The sequence below is a fragment of the Mesoplodon densirostris genome, chromosome 3 (genome assembly GCF_025265405.1).
Source record: "Mesoplodon densirostris isolate mMesDen1 chromosome 3, mMesDen1 primary haplotype, whole genome shotgun sequence".
NCBI lineage: Eukaryota > Metazoa > Chordata > Mammalia > Artiodactyla > Ziphiidae > Mesoplodon > Mesoplodon densirostris.
Genome location: NC_082663.1, coordinates 145,851,405 through 145,868,535, shown reverse-complemented (window position 1 = coordinate 145,868,535; position 17,131 = coordinate 145,851,405). Strand labels below are relative to the sequence as shown.

General features: G+C 52.7%; 2 protein-coding genes across 3 annotated transcripts; both read right to left on the bottom strand.

Moving 5' to 3' along the window:
• Positions 1 to 411: 411 nt before the first annotated feature.
• Positions 412 to 2,918, bottom strand: CDKN2D (cyclin dependent kinase inhibitor 2D). Its single transcript, XM_060092277.1, has 3 exons — positions 2,820 to 2,918; positions 2,407 to 2,562; positions 412 to 1,369 (listed from the first exon to the last, which is right to left on the bottom strand). Exons 2-3 carry the CDS (start codon positions 2,545 to 2,547, stop codon positions 1,010 to 1,012), a joined length of 501 nt encoding a protein of 166 aa, XP_059948260.1. The 5' UTR covers positions 2,548 to 2,562; positions 2,820 to 2,918; the 3' UTR covers positions 412 to 1,009.
• A 1,788-nt stretch (positions 2,919 to 4,706) lies between these two features.
• AP1M2 (adaptor related protein complex 1 subunit mu 2) lies at positions 4,707 to 13,975 on the bottom strand. 2 transcript variants are annotated; one of them, XM_060092276.1, is made up of 12 exons: positions 13,925 to 13,975; positions 12,628 to 12,784; positions 12,374 to 12,441; positions 10,074 to 10,204; positions 9,816 to 9,963; positions 9,595 to 9,721; positions 8,953 to 9,095; positions 8,801 to 8,872; positions 6,518 to 6,676; positions 5,884 to 6,009; positions 5,161 to 5,236; positions 4,707 to 4,729 (listed from the first exon to the last, which is right to left on the bottom strand). In XM_060092276.1, exons 1-12 carry the CDS (start codon positions 13,964 to 13,966, stop codon positions 4,707 to 4,709), a joined length of 1,272 nt encoding a protein of 423 aa, XP_059948259.1. In that variant the 5' UTR covers positions 13,967 to 13,975. The 2 variants fall into 2 exon arrangements, with proteins under 2 accessions (XP_059948259.1, XP_059948258.1); XM_060092275.1 differs by having other exon boundaries at positions 8,953 to 9,101; positions 13,925 to 13,966.
• Between the last annotated feature and the right edge of the window lie 3,156 nt (positions 13,976 to 17,131).

Below are 17,131 nucleotides of genomic sequence, written 5' to 3'. Positions count from 1 at the left end.
TACTCACTAGCTAGCTTTAGATGGGGCGGAGCCTCATGGGCCGCACCTAACCCCGCCCCGGGTCCTTCCGGGATCCCTAGCCCGGTGACCGCAGTCCCCGCCCATGGGCCACGCCTCTGCGGGGAAGGCTGCAGCCACCGCCCACCCCACTCCCCCACCCGCCGGGGCTCCCGGCACCCAGCTGACATCTGGGGGCCCTTTCTCCACTCGCGGTTTCCTGCCTCCCTTCCGTTCCGACAGCGCAAACCGCTGCCCCACCCAGCTCACTCACGGTGGCGCCCTGGGAATTACCACTCTCTCCCCTCCCCCAAAGCATCCAGGATCCGCGACCCCGGTGCCCACCCCCACAAACATCCTGAACACGCGACTTTCCATCGCAGCCTCAAAAATCAGAAGCCACCGGAGCTGTGATCATGCACAAGTCTTAATTTAATGGGTAAAAACATTAAATTACACACACAACAATTTCTTCCATAAATCATAATAAATAGACTTTTTTTTTCTTTAATGCTGTACAAGGGACTGGAAACCAAGCTTTCAACAAAATATGAATGAACTCATACTACCCTTTTATTGATTTGGAACACTCCCCCCTCCCCCATGCCGGAAAGCAGTGTGCACACTTGAGGTCTCTCTCTGGGTACAGCCAGCCAAGGTCGACAGGTTCCAGGAGCCTTGGAAGCGATGACCTCACTCTAGGTCTGGGGCTTTAAACGCTCTGCCCTTGGGACTCGTCTGTAGCCCCAGCAGTCGGGGCGTGGAGGAAACCGAACCGTTTAGGTGGCTGTTGCCTGCAGGAGCCCTTCTCTGCCCAACACACCAAAAGGGGTGAGAAAAAAAAAAAGAGAAATGTACCTCAAACACACACACCCCAGAAATCAACACCAACAAGCCACAAACTGGTGCCCCTCGGCAGTGGGCAGGAGGAAGAAAGGGAGAAAGTGTTTCTTCCCTCCTCTTCTGACACAGAACCCAGCCGGGTCCTGCTGCCGGAGTGGGTGGCCCCAGGTCACAGTGGTGCCACCGTGTGCCACTGCAGTATGTCCATGAGATCCTTAGCGCCTCTTCCCCTTGCCAGCTCCAGAGGTGTGAGCCCCCTGGCGTCCCTGTGATGAAGATTGGACTCGGCAGCCAGGAAGCCGACCACAGCCGTGTGACCTTCTCTCACTGCCAGATGGATGGGGAGGGCCCCGGTGCCATCAGGTGCATTGACATCAGCGCCATGCTCCACCAACACTTTCAGGGTGTCAAGGAATCCAGTGCGGGCTGCATCATGGGCTGGAGTGGTGCCGGAGGCATCCTGGACGTTGGGGCTGGCACCTTGCTTCAGGAGCTCCAGGGCGATGGTGGGGCTGCCAAACATCATGACCTGTTCGGGGGGTAGAGGGTCAGGGGGTCTCCAAAGAAGGAGGTCCAGGAAAATGGGTGACTGCAGAGAGGGGTCATTCAGGAGTAGAGAATGCCAGAGACGAGGTCCTCTAGCGAACGAGAAACTTCAGGGAACATAAACTCCCAGGCAGCTGTTGAGACCCCACAGAAGAAGATCTGGGAATAAGGACCCTCAAAAAACTGGTCACCCCCCCAAGGATAATACACTCCCCCTAGGGTATAGCCCCATGGACACTTTCAAGGAACCTGAGACCCTCCCCCAAGGAACCAGAGACACTTCTCTCCACAGATGGAAAATCATCAGGAAATATGAAACCCCCGCCAGGAAACAGACCTCAGAGAATAGCCCCCTCAAGGGAAAGTAGATGGCCAGGGAATTTGAAACTCCATCTCCATGGAATTTCCCCCTCCCATATAGTGAGGATGCTCCCAAAGGTACCTGACCCTCTCAAGAAATGGGGTTCCCCTTTTGTAAATGTCCCCAAGGGAAGAGGGACTCCCATGCAATCTGTAACTATTCCCTTACTGGGATCCCCCCAATAATATGCCAATATGAAAATCCCGCGGGAATGGAGATTCCCCGCCCCCCCCAGAAACTGGATACCTCTCAGAGAACCCCCCAGAAAATGGGGACACCCTGGAAACATGAATCTTTTCTTCCTGCGGTCGGATCCTCCATGCAAGCTCCAAGAAACCGGAGCCGTCCTCATGAAACCGAGATCCAAAGAAGCTGAACGCTCACCCAAGGAATACGAACTTCTCTAAGGAAACTGAATCCTCCGCAATCAGAGAACGAGGAATACTCCAAAGATGGAAAGTTCTCCCCTCCCCCAACCTAACCCCATCCACCACCCACCTAAGAAAGGGGACATCAGGGAGCCAAGTCAGCCCAGCGATGGAGGAACAGACCCCAGTCGGCTACCAACGGGAACAAGGGGAGAAGAGGGAAGGTGTCTGGGGTCCCGGTCCTCGCCCCGCTCCCCTCCTCGCCCTCGCTGCGGGCGGGCCGGGCCTCACCTGCAGCGCCGTCTTGCCAAAGCAGTTCAGGGCGTCGGGGTGCACCAGCTCGCGGTGCAGAAGGCGGCGCACCTCCTGAACGTCTCCCCGGGCCGCCGCCCCGCTCAGCCGGTCGCCGGCACGGACCTCCTCCAGCAGCATGTCGATATTTGCGGCCTGCGAAGCCCCCCGCCCCACCCCGACGCGGTCAGTGCGGGGGAGCCCACCGGCGCTGGCCCAAACAACCCTCCCACAGCGTCCCCGGCCTGCGCGAGGATCCTGGTCCGACTCGCCAGCCCGGGGCTCCTGCGCGACCCCCGCCCTCTCAGCCGGCTCCTCCCCCTGTCGGCCGGTGGGCCCGGGCCCAACCCTCCGAGGCCCGCAGCGCCCGGCCTGGCGCCCGCCCCTTGGGGGCCGGGTCACCCCCAACTCACCCTCCCTCCTCCTCGACGGGCGGGGTCTGTTCTGAGCAGACGCCGACGCCGCAGCCGAGCCGGCCGCCAGGGGGCGGAGCCAGCGCGCTTGGGGTCCCGCCCCCGGACGCCGCGGATTCGTTTTCTTAAGAACTCTTTAGGTTGTAGCCCAGCTGCATTGCCCAGCTCTGGACCCTGTAGTGCCCCGCCCACTCGGCCAGCGCAGCCAATGGCCACGCGTCGCCAGGGAGGCTGTGCGCGCCGGCGTGGGCGGGTCCACTTCTGATTGGACGAACTGCGGCGACCGGTAGACCGCCGGCAATGGCGGGGTTTTCGGTTTTTCAAATGCGCCGGGCGGGCGGGAAAGAGGGCCGGTTTAACTGACCCAGGGGAGGAAGGTCAGGAGCAGAGTAGCGCGGGCCGCTCCGGGACCTCGGCACCTCCGAGGGAAAGGGAGGCAGGGTTGCGGCCGCCCTGTTCGGAGTTCTACCGTGCGATAAGTATTTATTAGCTCTTACTGTGCTGAGCGCTTTATTTGATTCATTCACTCTCTGTGCAGGAACCGTTCTCTGTGTGCAGGAACCCGGCGCTGGGGAGCGCACATTCAAGCAACTAAATAATTTTAGATAGTCTTAAGCACGGTGAAGAAAATAAAACGTGGAAATAGGGTGGGTGAGGAAGGAATCACATTCGGCTCAGATGGGGCCAGCCGGGGCACAGCAAGTGCAAGGGCGTGGAGGAAAGTTCACGCTGCAGGTGCCACGTGGGTGAGCCTGGGAGGCGAGAGTCGCGGTTGGAGGCTCTTAACAGAGACCTTCAAACATTTACGGAGCACCTACTGTGTACTAGGCGGCCAAGTGGAGAGCAAGCTGGGTGCCTCCTGCTGCAGGACGCCTACGGTTTAAGGGCTGGAGAAGACAATAATTACATATTTTCAGAATGGTATACACTGTGGAGCTGACAAAACGGGATAAGTAATAGTCTTTTGGGAAAAGAAGGCAGTTGAAAGAGAGAGGTCGGAGAGGGCCACCCTGAGGAGGTGACATTTGATTTGAGACCGGAAGGTGAGGGAAGGAGCCATGTGGATATCTGGGGGAAAGCATACCAGGTGGAGACGCTGCAGATGTAAAGGCCCTAAGGTAGGAGCACGCCTAGTAAGTCCAGGAGGAGTGAGGTATAGAGGGAGAGAGGGGGCAGGAGGTGAGGGCAGGTAGGTGAGGGGGAGGGGTAATGTTGATCAGCCCTGTGGGCTGCTGCGAGCGCTTGACTTTTACTTTTTAAAAAGAATTGAGCCATGATCTGATTTAGGAGTTAACGGGCGCCCTCTGGCGGCTATGATGGTAACTGGCTGTCGTGGGGGAGGGAAGCCCAGAGCCCTGGGAACCAAAGTGGGGGCAACTGCGAGGGCCCAGATGAGTGACCATCGGGAAGAGAAATGGATATGTGTTGCTCACGCTTATCCCAGCACTTCAGGGACAGCCCTGGCACCCCCAGACCCCAGCCAAGAAACACATAACAGCAGCTAGATTCATTTTTAATGCCATCCTAAAACTCAGAATGGGCCAGCGGGGCCTCTGGGCTCAGCAGCTGTGGAGGGGGGCCTCCCCACACCTCCTAAGGCAGGTCACTGCAAGAAGGCACTCATGAGGGGGACTTCAAGCCCCTTTTCTATTTCTTCATATAAAATGGGAGGGAGGAGGGGCGGGAGCCTGGAGACAGGGAGAACATCCCTCCCAGCCTATGGGTAAAGGAAAAGGCTGGGAGGGAGCCAGCCAGCTCTTAAGAAACTGCTAATTCAGGGACTGCCGTCACACACACGCATCCCATCTTCCCTCTCTCTCTCTAGAGTTCGCAGTCGGGGCCTGGGGAGAGGACGGCCTGTGTTCAAGCCCCCACTTCTTCTCCCTTCTAGCTGGTACGAAGTTGATAATCTGCAGGGAAACAATGAACGGGGACCATCTCAGAATTGGGGAAAGGAGACAAAGGGACAGGCCCCTCACCCAAATCCAGCCCCTTCCCCAGTGCTCATGATCAACCCTACAGGTATGTAACAAGGCTATGGACTGGCTCAAACATGGGGATTGTAACCACAGAAACAAGCCTGCTTCCAGGCAGTAGATGGGGGTGCTATGTGTTCAGCCCCTCATCCAAACCCCACCACCACTACCCTGGAGCTGGCAACTGTCCCCATTTTAAAGATAAGCAAACCGAGGCCCAGGATGGCACACTGACAGAGACAGGATAGACTTGGGGCCAGGCCTGTTGAGTTTTGGAGTCCTCTGAGACAGGATGTATTAAAGCCCCAAGACCATCCCCTTTCATCTCCTTGTCTCCATCATCCCAGGGAGCTGGGCTGCCTTACCGCCACTCTGGGTGATATAGCGGACCCAGGGCAGGGCCTGGTAACCACTCTTCTCGATGATCTTCATGTATCGGACCTGAAAAGGGATGAAAGGAGGTGGCCCAGGTTAGGGGGAGAGAGCTGGCTGGGGCCAGGGGAAAATATATAACACAACTTCAGGGAATAAGAAAGCACAGACTTAGGGACTTCCCTGGTGGCACAGTGGTTAAGACTCTGAGCTCCCAATGCAGGGGACCTGGGGTTCGATCCCTGGTCAGGGAACTTGATCCCACATGCATGCTGCAACTAAGAGTTCGCATGCCACAACTAAGGAGCCTGCCGGCCGCAACTAAGACCCAGTGCAACCAAATAAATAAATATTTTTAAAAAATAGGAAGCACAGGCTGGGAGAAATGAAGTAACATGGCTCAGGGCAAAGATGTGGCAAGGACAGTGTGTGGGGGAGTTAGGGGAGAGGTGGTCCAGGACAGTGGGAAAGATGGCCCAGTATAAGGGAATAGACACAGCACAGTTTAGGCACAGGGCAAAGTAGGAGGGGGAGGGGGAGGGGGAGGGGACCCAGGCTGAGAGCAGAAGAGGCAACACTGTTCCAGGAAAAGACAAGGATGATTGCAAAGGAGAGATGAGCCAGGCCAGGGAACGGAGGTGATCCAAACTAAGAGACAGGAGAGCAGGGAACCCACTGAGGTCAAGAAGAGGAGCCACTCTGCCCACTTCTCTCACCTGGATCCCGGAGACGGTGAAATAGGGGATCTCAAACTTGACCCCGATGGGGGGCCGGCCCTCTACCTCCTCCTTCTCCACGCTGGGGAGGCCAAAGTGGGCGCGCATCAGGTACTCCTTGCCCCCCTGAGGGCACATGGAAGTATCAGACATACTGAGGGGCCCCTCTATACCCCAGACCATCCTCATGGCAGCCCCTAGGGGTAGGCTCTGCTCTCAGCCCATTTTACAAACCAGAAAGTAAAGGCTCCTGGCCAAGACTCACAGCCAAAGCTTCTGACTGCAAAGCCTGGTCAGGAACCTTCTAATGATCACCTCCCATTTTCCAGTCCCCAATGAACAGCCCCACCAATATCCCAGGGACAGACCAATCCTCCAGCAGCCCAAGGATGTGGGTAACATGATATTGCCTATTTTACAGATGGGCAAACTGAGGCTCCCTGAGAGGAACTGGGATTCCCAAGGCTGTCTGGGATTGGGAGAATTTAACTATTATGCTGGTCTGGTTTCCAGCTTTATCATCCCCGAAGGATGGCCATGTGCACACGTAGGTGGCTCTCTGATTTATTCTCTGCCTTGCCCTCAAGAAGCACGGGTAGGTCCCCCAGATCCCCCGCCCATCCACGGTGCTCACCGGGAAAGACTTGATACTCCAGATAACGACGTTCTTCTCTGGCATGTACTTGGCACTGCCCACGCTGGTCTTGAAGCGTGGGGAGTCGGCATCGCTGGGTACTGGCACAGATATCTCCACGCTGTTGGCCACTGACTGCTTCTTAAACTGCCCCTTAGCCTGTCAGTGGAGAGAACATGGGGCATGAGGAATTCACTCAGGCAAATATTCACCAAGGCCTTTTCATGTGCCAGCTCATCAAGAGCCCTGAAGTGGGGACCATAATCCAGCCTATTTTCCAGATGAGGAAACAGAGGCACAGAGAAGTTAAAGCATTTGCCTGGAGACACACAGCCAACAAGTGGCAGAGCTGGGATCCACACCCAGGAGAGACTCCAGAGGTCCTGATTTTGTTTTTTTGTTTTGTTTTTTGGCTGCACACAGAGCGTGCAAGATCTCAGTTCCCCGACCAGGGATGGAACCCACGCCCACTGCAGTGGAAGCTCAAAGTCTTAACCACTGGACCGCCAGGGAGGTCCCCCAGAGGCCCTGCTTTTGGTGCCTTCCGTTTGGAAAGTGTCATACACCTTTGCCTCATTCAAAAGATCCCTCATTTGAGCAGTCCCTAGGGCAGGCTCTGCTCTCAGCCCACTTCACAGACAAGAAAGTAAAGGCTCCTGGCCAAGACTCGCAGCCGAAGCTTCTGACTGCAAAGCCTGATGGGTCCTCAGCCCGTCACAGAGTTTTCATTTGAAAGCTGACATTTACTGACCCCCTACGATGTGCTGGGCCCTGTGCCAAGCAGTTAGCCCTCTCACTAATTCTCTAAAGTAGGAGCCATTCCTAAGGCCCATTTTACAGAGGAGGAGACTGAGGCCCACAGAGAAAGAGCATTTTGCCCGAGTCATATAGTTGATAACCGGCACAGCAGGGATTTGACCCAAGCCTGTGTTCTCAATCCTCACATGTTCTCCTTACAGATAAGTTACAACATTATAGGCAGATCTAGATCTGTGTGACTTGGGACAAGCTTTTAACACAAGGACTCTAAGTGTCCATGTGCAGTAGCTAGCATTATGATGACTGCTCTTATTTATGAATTTGGTGGTGGGGGGGAATATATGAGAGGTGGGATTGGGGGCAGAGGACCTGGAGGTAAAACAAGGCAGGGGTTGTTCTTTCTGGAAGACACCAGCTTTAAGACCCTTTCCACTTTCCCTGCCTGCAGAGATGGGGACACTGGGGATGTCAACACCCCTGCCCCGTGACCGTCCACTCCACAACCCAGCTCCCCGAAGACTCTAAGACTGGGGAACAAAGTTAAATCTGAGAACACAGACTCTTGAGCCAGGCAGACCCAAGTTCAACGTGCCCCCTCCCTTCCTAGATGAATGACATCTTAATTCTTCTGGGCCTCAGTTTCCCCATCTGTAAATGGGGCTAACTATACGCTCTGGAGGAGCTCTTGCTTGGGGCACTGGGAGACAAGCACAGGGCTATTCATGGGAAGGTGAACCGGAGTAGCCAGGAACTGAAAACAACCCATGCAAGAGATGGGACAGAAGATTCTCACGGTGGAATATTCTACAGCCACAGAAATGGAGGCACTAAGCTCTGGCTGCTGGGATTCCTCTTAAAAATCCACATTACCTGAACAAAGCAAATTATACAAAAAGTCATACAGCTCCAGTCTATGGATGTAAAGGTCAGAAACCAGAAGAATGAAATATTTGTGGTTATAAATGCAGGTGGCAAAACTATAAAGAAAAGCAAAGAAATTATTTACAGGAATTGATTACCTGCGGGCAGAGGAGGAGCAGTAATTGGGGGAGGGGCAGATGGGGGTTCAGAGGAGCTGGTGGAGCCAGGCATGTTCAAATCAGCTGTGTGGTTTATTATTAATCTTTAAATCATATAAATACACTATATGGTTTATATACGTGTATGAAAGTAAATAAGTAAAACAGATCATGTGTCAGATGCTGGTAAGTAATAAGGGGAAAACTACAGCAAAGAAGGGATGTGGGAAAGTCAGGGAGGGCTTCTCTGAGGAGGTGAAATTTAAGCAAAGAACTGAAGGAGGTGAAGGAGCAAGCTATGTGGATATATGGGTGGCTGGGGGCAGAATGATCCAGGGAATAGCCGGGGACCATGCCTGGTATGTTTGAGAACCAGCCAGAAGACTCACATGGCTGGAAGGAAGTGAGGAGCAGGGAGGAAGGTAGGAGATGAGGTTACACTGAAGTGGGGGGTGGGTATGAAGGGGCGGATCAGCATTGTGAGTAATTATTCCCCAGGGCCCACCTTGACCATGATCTCCACGCGGCTGTGGGAGAATTTCTCAATGACAGATTCAATCCAGATCAGCGGCTTGACCTACAGACAGAGGAAGGGGGAGTTCTCCGAGGCTCTGGGGTCAATTCTCACCCCTTGCCAGGGGCTTGACCCTGCCTTACCTGGGTGCTGAGGCGGTAGGACATGAGCTCAAAGTCACCGTCAGGCGGAATGAAGGAGATGGTACGGTCGTTGTCGAAGCGAGACAGCCTCACACACTGGTGGAATTTCACATCCTCCAGTTCCACGGACTTGTTCTTGCTCCCTGAAACTCGGAGCCGAGTTAGCAGTGTGATCCTGGAGCCTGGGGCGACCCTGGAGCCCGGGGCATGGTACCTATGCTTGTCTTCCCTTTCTACCGCTACGATCACCCCCATTTAACAGATGAGGAAACTGAGGCCCGGAGTCAATGAGTAACTTGCCCAGGGTCACCCAGCTGGCCAGGAGCGGAGCTAGGATCTGAACTCCGGGAATCAGGCTCTTGCTGCCAGGTTGTTAAATATGATGCTATTCTGTCTCTTACTCCCGCTAGAATGTCAGATCCATGAGGACAGGGATTTTTTTCTTCACTGTGGTGTCCTTGCGCCTGGCACTCAACGATGAAGCAGTTGTTTGCGCAATGAACCAGCAGCTGCAGTACTGGTCACAACCAGAAGAGGGCGGGCGAGTGCTATTTCAGAACTGACTGCAAATCTCTCGGTACCACCCACCCCTGATGGGACGAAGTCTCAGGCTCCAGCTTGCACCCCCTTCCAGAAACTTACGGCCAGTGAGCTCGAAGAGCACGCGGTCATTGAGGCCCAGCCTCAGCTCCGGCATTCCTGACAGAAACACCTTGAGCTTGATGGTGCCCACGATCTCACTCAGCAGGACACTGCCGTTGGCGTTGACCTGAAGATGCACACATGGGCGGGTCAACAGGCATAGGACACACTCTCCCGCCCTAAGGCCGTGTCAGGGGTGGGGCAGAGGTATGGAGGCTCACCAGTAGGTTGACGGACTCTATGACATCGATGAAGACTTCGTTCTTCTTGTATTTGATGCCCTCCGAGCGCCAGGACACAGCATTGGTGACAGTGGGTGGCACTCGCGACTTGCCCGTCTCCAGCTTGTTGCCCTGCTGCGTGATGTATCTGGCAGGAGGGCAGGGAGATGAGCAGGTAGGCCCAGGGACAGTTCCCCAGCCCTCTCCAACTTTCTTCTACCCATGGCCCACCCTGTGGTTGACCCATGGCCCACTCACTCCTGCAGGATTTTGCTGTCCGTGGTCTGTGGGAAGCCGAAGTCCATGAGCTCATCCAGCAGCTCGTAGACGATGACAAAGTTGTCTCGAATGCTTTCCTCCTCCAGCTCCTTGAAGTATTCAGAGAATACCTGCAGGTGCAGGGAGACCGACATCCACAGAGGTGTGGCTGGTGTAGCTGTGGGCTGAGTCCCCACTCACCCAGCCAGCCACCCAACAAGCAACTATTGAGAGCCTACAATATACCACTGTCGGTATATTAATGGTGAACAAAGCCAACAGGGTCTCTGCCCTCCTGGAATGGACCCACCTCAGAACAAGGTTTGTAAATGCATGAAATAAAATACACAAGATGGGAATTCCCTGGTGGTCCAGTGGTTAGGACTCTGCACTTTCACTGCCAAGGGCCCAGGTTTCATCCCTGGTTAGGGAAGCCAAGACGTGATGCACAGCAAAAAACAAAAAGAACCGCAAGATGGCAAAGGAAAACTTACACAGAAATACATCTCAGTTCATGGACTCCCTGAATTCTATCCAGGGGCCCTTGGGACTTGGGGGACCCCAAGATGGGAGTCCCTGGGATTAATAGGTATCACCACAGCAGAGAACCTGTCAGTCACCCAGCATTGGAAACCCCATCCTTCATCCTGCTCCAGCCTCTCTGGCCTTTTTTCTGTTCCCATCTCAGGGCCTTTGCACATGCTATGCCCACTGCTTAGGACACTCTCCTCACAGCAGCCTCCTTGTGACAGGCCTCAGCTCCTCAGTGAAGCCACCACTATCCCTTGACCCCTGTGAGTATCAGGGTGAGACTAGCACCCCAGTGACTGGTTATCACAATGTCCCTTTGAATCTCCTTCTTGCCCTTTATTTATTTATTTATTTATTTATTTTGCGGTATGCGGGCCTCTCACTGTTGTGGCTTCTCCCGTTGTGGAGCACAGGCTCCGGACGCGCAGGCTCGGTGGCCATGGCTCACGGGCCCAGCCGCTCCGCGGCATGTGGGATCTTCCCGGACCGGGGCATGAACCCATGTCCCCTGCATCGGCAGGTGGACTCTCTACCACTGAGCCACCAGGGAAGCCCTTGCCCTTTATTTTTTGATATACATATTTATTTATTTTTTGGGTCTTTGTTGCTGCACACGGGCTTTCTCTAGTTGAGGCGAGTAGGAGTGGGGGCTATTCTTTGTTGCGGTGCACGGGCTTCTCTTTGCAGTGGCTTCTCTTGTTGCGGAGCATGGGCCCTAGAACGTGAGGGCTTCAGTAGTTGTGGTGCACGGGTTTAGTAGTTGTGGCTCACGGGCTCTAGAGCACAGGCTCGGTAGTTGTGGCACACAGCCTTAGTTGCTCTGTGGCATGTGGGATCTTCCTGGACCAGGGCTCGAACCTGTGTCCCCTGCATTGGCAGGCGGATTCTTAACCACTGCGCCACCAGGGAAGTCCCTCCTTCTTGCCCTTTAACTCCTCAGCATAGGCAGGGACCGTGCCTGTCTTATGCACAGCTGTGTCCCCACCTCTGCCTGGCAGAGAGGAGACAACTCAATACAGATCTCTTGTTTGTCAAAGTATATTATATTTACTAGGAATTTTTTTTGGCTGCACCGTGCGGTATGCAAGATCTTAGGTCCCTGACCAGGGATCGAACCCGTGTGCCCTGCAGTGGAAGCACGGAGTCTTAACCACTGGATGGCCAGGGAAGTCCAGGACTCTGTGCTTCCACTGCTGAGGGTGTGGGTTCGATCCCTGGTTGGGAACTAAGATCCCATAAGCCACATGGTGGCCAAAGGAAAAAAAAAGTGTTTACTGAGCACTTTCTCAGTCATTGAGAATGGCATATAGTAAGGGCTCAATAAATTACTATATGATAGTATGATACAACATTAGTGGTAATGCTAACAATAATACCAAACCTTTATTGAGCACTTACTGTATACTGAGCACTGTTTTAGGCACTTTAGAGGTACAAATTTGATTAATTCGTACAACAACCCTGCAGCAGGACTAAACCTAGTTTAGAGGCACAGAGAGAAGTGACTTGTTCAGGGTCACACAGCCAGGAAGTGGGGGAGCTGGGTCTGGAACCCAGTTCCCTCTGGTTCAGATTTGAGCACCGGAGACCTCCTTGGTTCCTACCCTATAGGGAGAGATGATCCCACAGCAGCTAATGAGAACCCAGGGTGATGGGGCTTTGATGGTGACACCCCCAGGGAAAGCTTCCTAGGAGAGATGGATTCCGAAAGAGGTGGGCAAGACAGGTAGACAGACAGACCAGCCGGCCAATGGAAGGCCAGGACCTACCTCCACTGTCTTGTAGAGGAACGAGTACACGAGGGAGGCATTGGCGTTCTTCAGTGTGGTGGCCACCACTGCGGGCAACGAGGTTAAGGAAAAGGTGCCGTTTTGGAGGGTTCCAATGGAGCACAGACCCTGAACCCTCACCCTCCAGCCTGAGCCACTGCTGTATTGTGCACCTCTTGTCCCAGCCCACCACCTCTGGGCCTGAGCTGCCCACCACTGCGGGCCCCCAGGGATCCTCCCATGGCCTCGGATACAGTAGAGGTTGCTGTATTTGATCCACAGAAAGTGGACCCGGCCGTGGCTCATCAGTGGGGCCAGGGCGCCCTCCTCCTCCCGCTGCATGAGCAGAGGCATGAAGTGCTCAATCTCACTCATGGCCACATCGCCCTTGTAGTTGCGGCTGATCAAGGGCTGAGGGTGGGCAGAGAAGGTCTGGTCACTGCTGGGATCCAGGGACTCTCTGCCTGGGGGCATCAGAGTGCCAAGCTCTGACCCTACTTGCTGGCTGAGGGGGCATGGGCAAGGCTCTGCCTCTCTGCATCTCAGTTTCCTCCTCTGAAAAATGGGCAAGTGATAACGACAGCTAGAGCGTCTAGAGCCCTCATTGACATCTACTGAAGCCTGGTTGTTTGCTAATTTATTCTGTTGTCACCACAACCCTATGAGGTAGGTGGTATCACCATCTCCATTTTACAGACGGGGAAACTGAGGTATGAACCACGCCCATAGTAAGTGAGGAAGCTGGGAATTGAACGAAGATGCCCCGGCTCCAGAATTCCTGCTCTCAAGCCAGGCTCCATATGCACCAAATCGGTGAGGTAGGGACGATGAAAGGAAAGAAAGAGAGAAAAAAAGAAAAGAAACAATTATATCCATATATCTCTCATATATCTCTCATAGTTCATATAGCTCTGCCCGGCAGGCAGCAAGCGGTCAATAATAATAATACCTACTTGGTGAGGTTGTTTAGTCCAGTGTTTAGAACAGAGAGGGCACCCGCAGGACCTCACACACCTTACCTCCCACTATGATTATTATCAGAAATATTATTTTCACCGCAAATGTTATTATTGCTCCTGAGTGACAAGACGAATGGGAGGGGGGCACCAGAAAGGGAAAAGACAGACCCAAAGGGGAATTAGGGTCTCCGGCCCCTGCTGTCTTTCCCAAATATTAGTATTGTGGATGATGATGGTGACAGAAATAATCATTTCAATTCATTGAACGCCTAATGTTTGCAGCAGGGCTACTGGGCTAGGTGGTATACACGCATGAGGTTGTATTCGTTCTTCTTGGGTGGGGACTTCTGTTATTCCCATTTGTACGGACAGGGAGACTGAGGCCCAGAGAGGAGAAGCCCCTTGCCTCAGACATGCGGCTAGTGAACAGTGGAGGTCGGATTCGACGCGGGACTCCCAGGGATTGGGGGAGGGGTGTCCACACGCCCCCAGAGCTTTCCGGGGCCTCGCTGCCTGCAAGGAGGGGCCGCCCCTGGGTCCGGGAGGGTGCAGCCTCACCTGTCCGTTCCCCACTCCCTGCGCCCAGCCTCACCTTGCCCTTGACATCGAGGATGAAGACAGCCGAGGCGGACATGGTGGCGGCCGGCGGACCTGGCTGGTGGGGAGGGAGGGCCGGGAGGCGACGGTGGCGCCGCTTCCTTCTTCCTGCGGAAGCGCCCGCGCGCAGGTGAGCACCCAGGTGAGCGCGTCTTAAAGGGGAGGCCACCAGGTGAGCGGCGCAGTCTGCCGACGAGAAGACGCTGCGGGGGCGGGGAGGGGCGGAGCTTCGGATGGGACAGCTGCCCCGCCTCACTTTCCCTTTGCGCCCTGGAGGGCTGATGGGTGGAGACCCCAGACCAACCAACTGTGCATCCAACCAACCATCCACCCATCCATCCATCCATCCATGCATCCATGCATCCATTCATCCATCTATTCATCTATCCATCCAACCAATCAACCATTCATCCACCCACCCATCCACTCTTTTTTTAAATTAATTGATTAATTAATTTTTTAAAATTTTATTGTTTTGGCTGCGTTGAGTCTTTGTTCGTTGCTGTGCGCAAGCTTTCTCTAGTTGCGGCGAGCAGGGGCTACTCTTCGGTGCGGTGCACGGGCTTCTCGTTGTGGTGGCTTCTCTTGTTGTGGAGCATGGGCTCTAGGCGCGTGGGCTTCAGTAGTTGTGGCTCGAGGGTTCTCGAGTGCAGGCTCAGTAGTTGTGGCTTAGTTGCTCCGCGGCATGTGGGATCTTCCTGGACCAGGGCTTGAACCCACGTCCCCTGCACTGGCAGGCGGATTCTTGACCATTGTGTCACCAAGGAAGTCCCCATCCACTCACCTTGTTTCTTCTGTCACTCCCAGATGCATGTGCACCCCAATAGAGCAGGGACTTTGTCATTTTCATGTCTGTGTCCCCAGGGCCCAGTGCTGGGTGCTCAATATGTGTCTAATTAATTAATTATTACCATAAATATTTACTAAATAATTTATTCTTTCACTCAGTTACAGGAACTGTGAGTTACACTCTTAGCAGGACAAATGTAGCTGCCTCTTTTTTTTTTTTTTTGGCCACAGCCATGTGGGATCTTAGTTCCCCGACCAGGGATCAAACAAGTGGCCCCTGCCGTGAAAGCTCAGAGTCTTTTTTTTTTTTAATTTATTTTATTTTTATTTATTTTTGGCTGCGTTGGGTCTTTGTTGCTGCGCGCGGGCTTTCTCTAGTTGTGGTGAGCGGGGGCTACTCTTGAAGCGCAGAGCCTTAATCACTGGACCTCCAGGGAATTCCCCAAGTAGCGGCTTTTATTGTTATTCCTAATGTTACTCTTTAAAATTTTTAATTAAAAAAATTTCTATACCGTTTTTAAAGGTCACACTCCATTTGCAATTATTACAAAATATTGGCTATATTCCCCGTGTCGTACAGTACGTGCTGTAGCCTATCTTACACCTAATAGTTTGTGCCTCACCCCCCATCCCTATATTGCCCCTCCCCCTGCCACTGGTAACCATTAGTTTATCCTCTATATCTGTGAGTCTGGTTCTTTTTTGTTGTATTCACTGGTTTGTCGTATTTTTTAGATTCCACATATAAGTGATATAATACAGTATTTGTCATTCTCTGTCTGACTTATTTCACTTAACATAATGCCCTCCAAGTCCATCCATGTTGCTGCAAATAGCAAAATTTTGTTCTTTTTTACAGCTGACTAGTATTCCATTGTGTATATATACTACATCTTCTTTTTTTTTTTTTTTTTTTTTGCGGTACACGGACCTCTCACTGTCGTGGCCTCTCCCGTTGCGTAGCACAGGCTCCGGACGCGCAGGCTCAGCAGCCATGGCTCACGGGCCCAGCCGCTCCGCGGCATGTGGGATCTTCCCAGACTGGGGCACGAACCCGTGTCCCCTGCATCGGCAAGCGGACTCTCAACCACTGTGCCACCAGGGAAGCCCTACATCTCCTTTATCCATTCATCTGTTGACGGACACTCTAATGTTACTCTTTTTTTTTTAAAATTTATTTTATTGGGGAATTCCCTGGAAGTCCAGTGGTTAAGACTCCATGCTTTCACTGCCGAGGGTGTGGGTTCGATCCTTAGTTAGAGAACTAAGATCCCACAAGTCACAGGGCGTGGACAAAAATAAATAAATAAATACATACATAAAATTTATTTTATTGAAGTATAGTTGATTTACAATGTTGTGTTAATTTCTGCTGTACAGCAAAGTGATTCAGTTATACATATATATACATTCTTTTTCATATTCTTTTCCATTATGAGTTTATCACAGGATATTGAATATAGTTCCCTGTGCTATACAGTAGGACCTTGGTTTTTTAAAATTAATTAATTAATTTTATTTTTGGCTGCATTTATTTGCTGGGCGCAGGCTTTCTCTAGTTGCAGTGAGCCAGGGCTACTTTTCATTGCGGTGCGCGGTCTTCTCATTGCGGTGGCTTCTCTTGTTGCGGAGCTCGGGCTCTAGGCATGCAGGCTTCAGTAGTGTGGCTTACCGGCTCTAGAGTGCAGACTCAGTAGTTGTGGCACATGGGCTTAGTTGCTCCACGGCATGTGGGATCTTCCTGGACCAGGGCTCGAACCCATGTGCCCTGCATTGGCAGGCGGATTCTTAACCACTGTGCTACCAGGGAAGGCCAGGACCTTGTTGTTTATCTATACTATATATAATAGTTTGCTTCTGCTAATCCCAAACTCCCAGTCCATCCCTCTCCCACCCCCCTCCCCCTTGGCAACCACAAGTCTGTTCTATGTGTCTGTGAGTCTGTTTCTGTTTTGTAGATAAATTCATTTGTGTCATATTTTAGATTCCACATGTGATATCATATGATATTTGTCTGACTTATTTCACTTAGTATGATAATCTCTAGATTCATCCATGTTGCTGCAAATGGCATTATTTCATTCATTTTTTATAGCTGAGTGGTATTCCATTGCATATATGTACCACATCTTCTTTATCCCCTAATGTTAACTCTTTTTTTTTTTGGCCGTACCATGCGACTTGTGGGATGCTAGTTCCCTGAGCAAGGATGGAACCTGGGCCCTCAGCAGTGACAGCGTGGAGTCCTAACCACTGGACCGCCAGGGAATTGCCTCCCCTCATGTTACTCTTATTCATTCCCAACGTATTTATAAGGTCCTACTATGTGACATTAGGATGTTGATAGAATGTTGAAAAGATAAATGGTCATCTAGTATGACTATAATTATTATATTATTCACTCAACCAACAT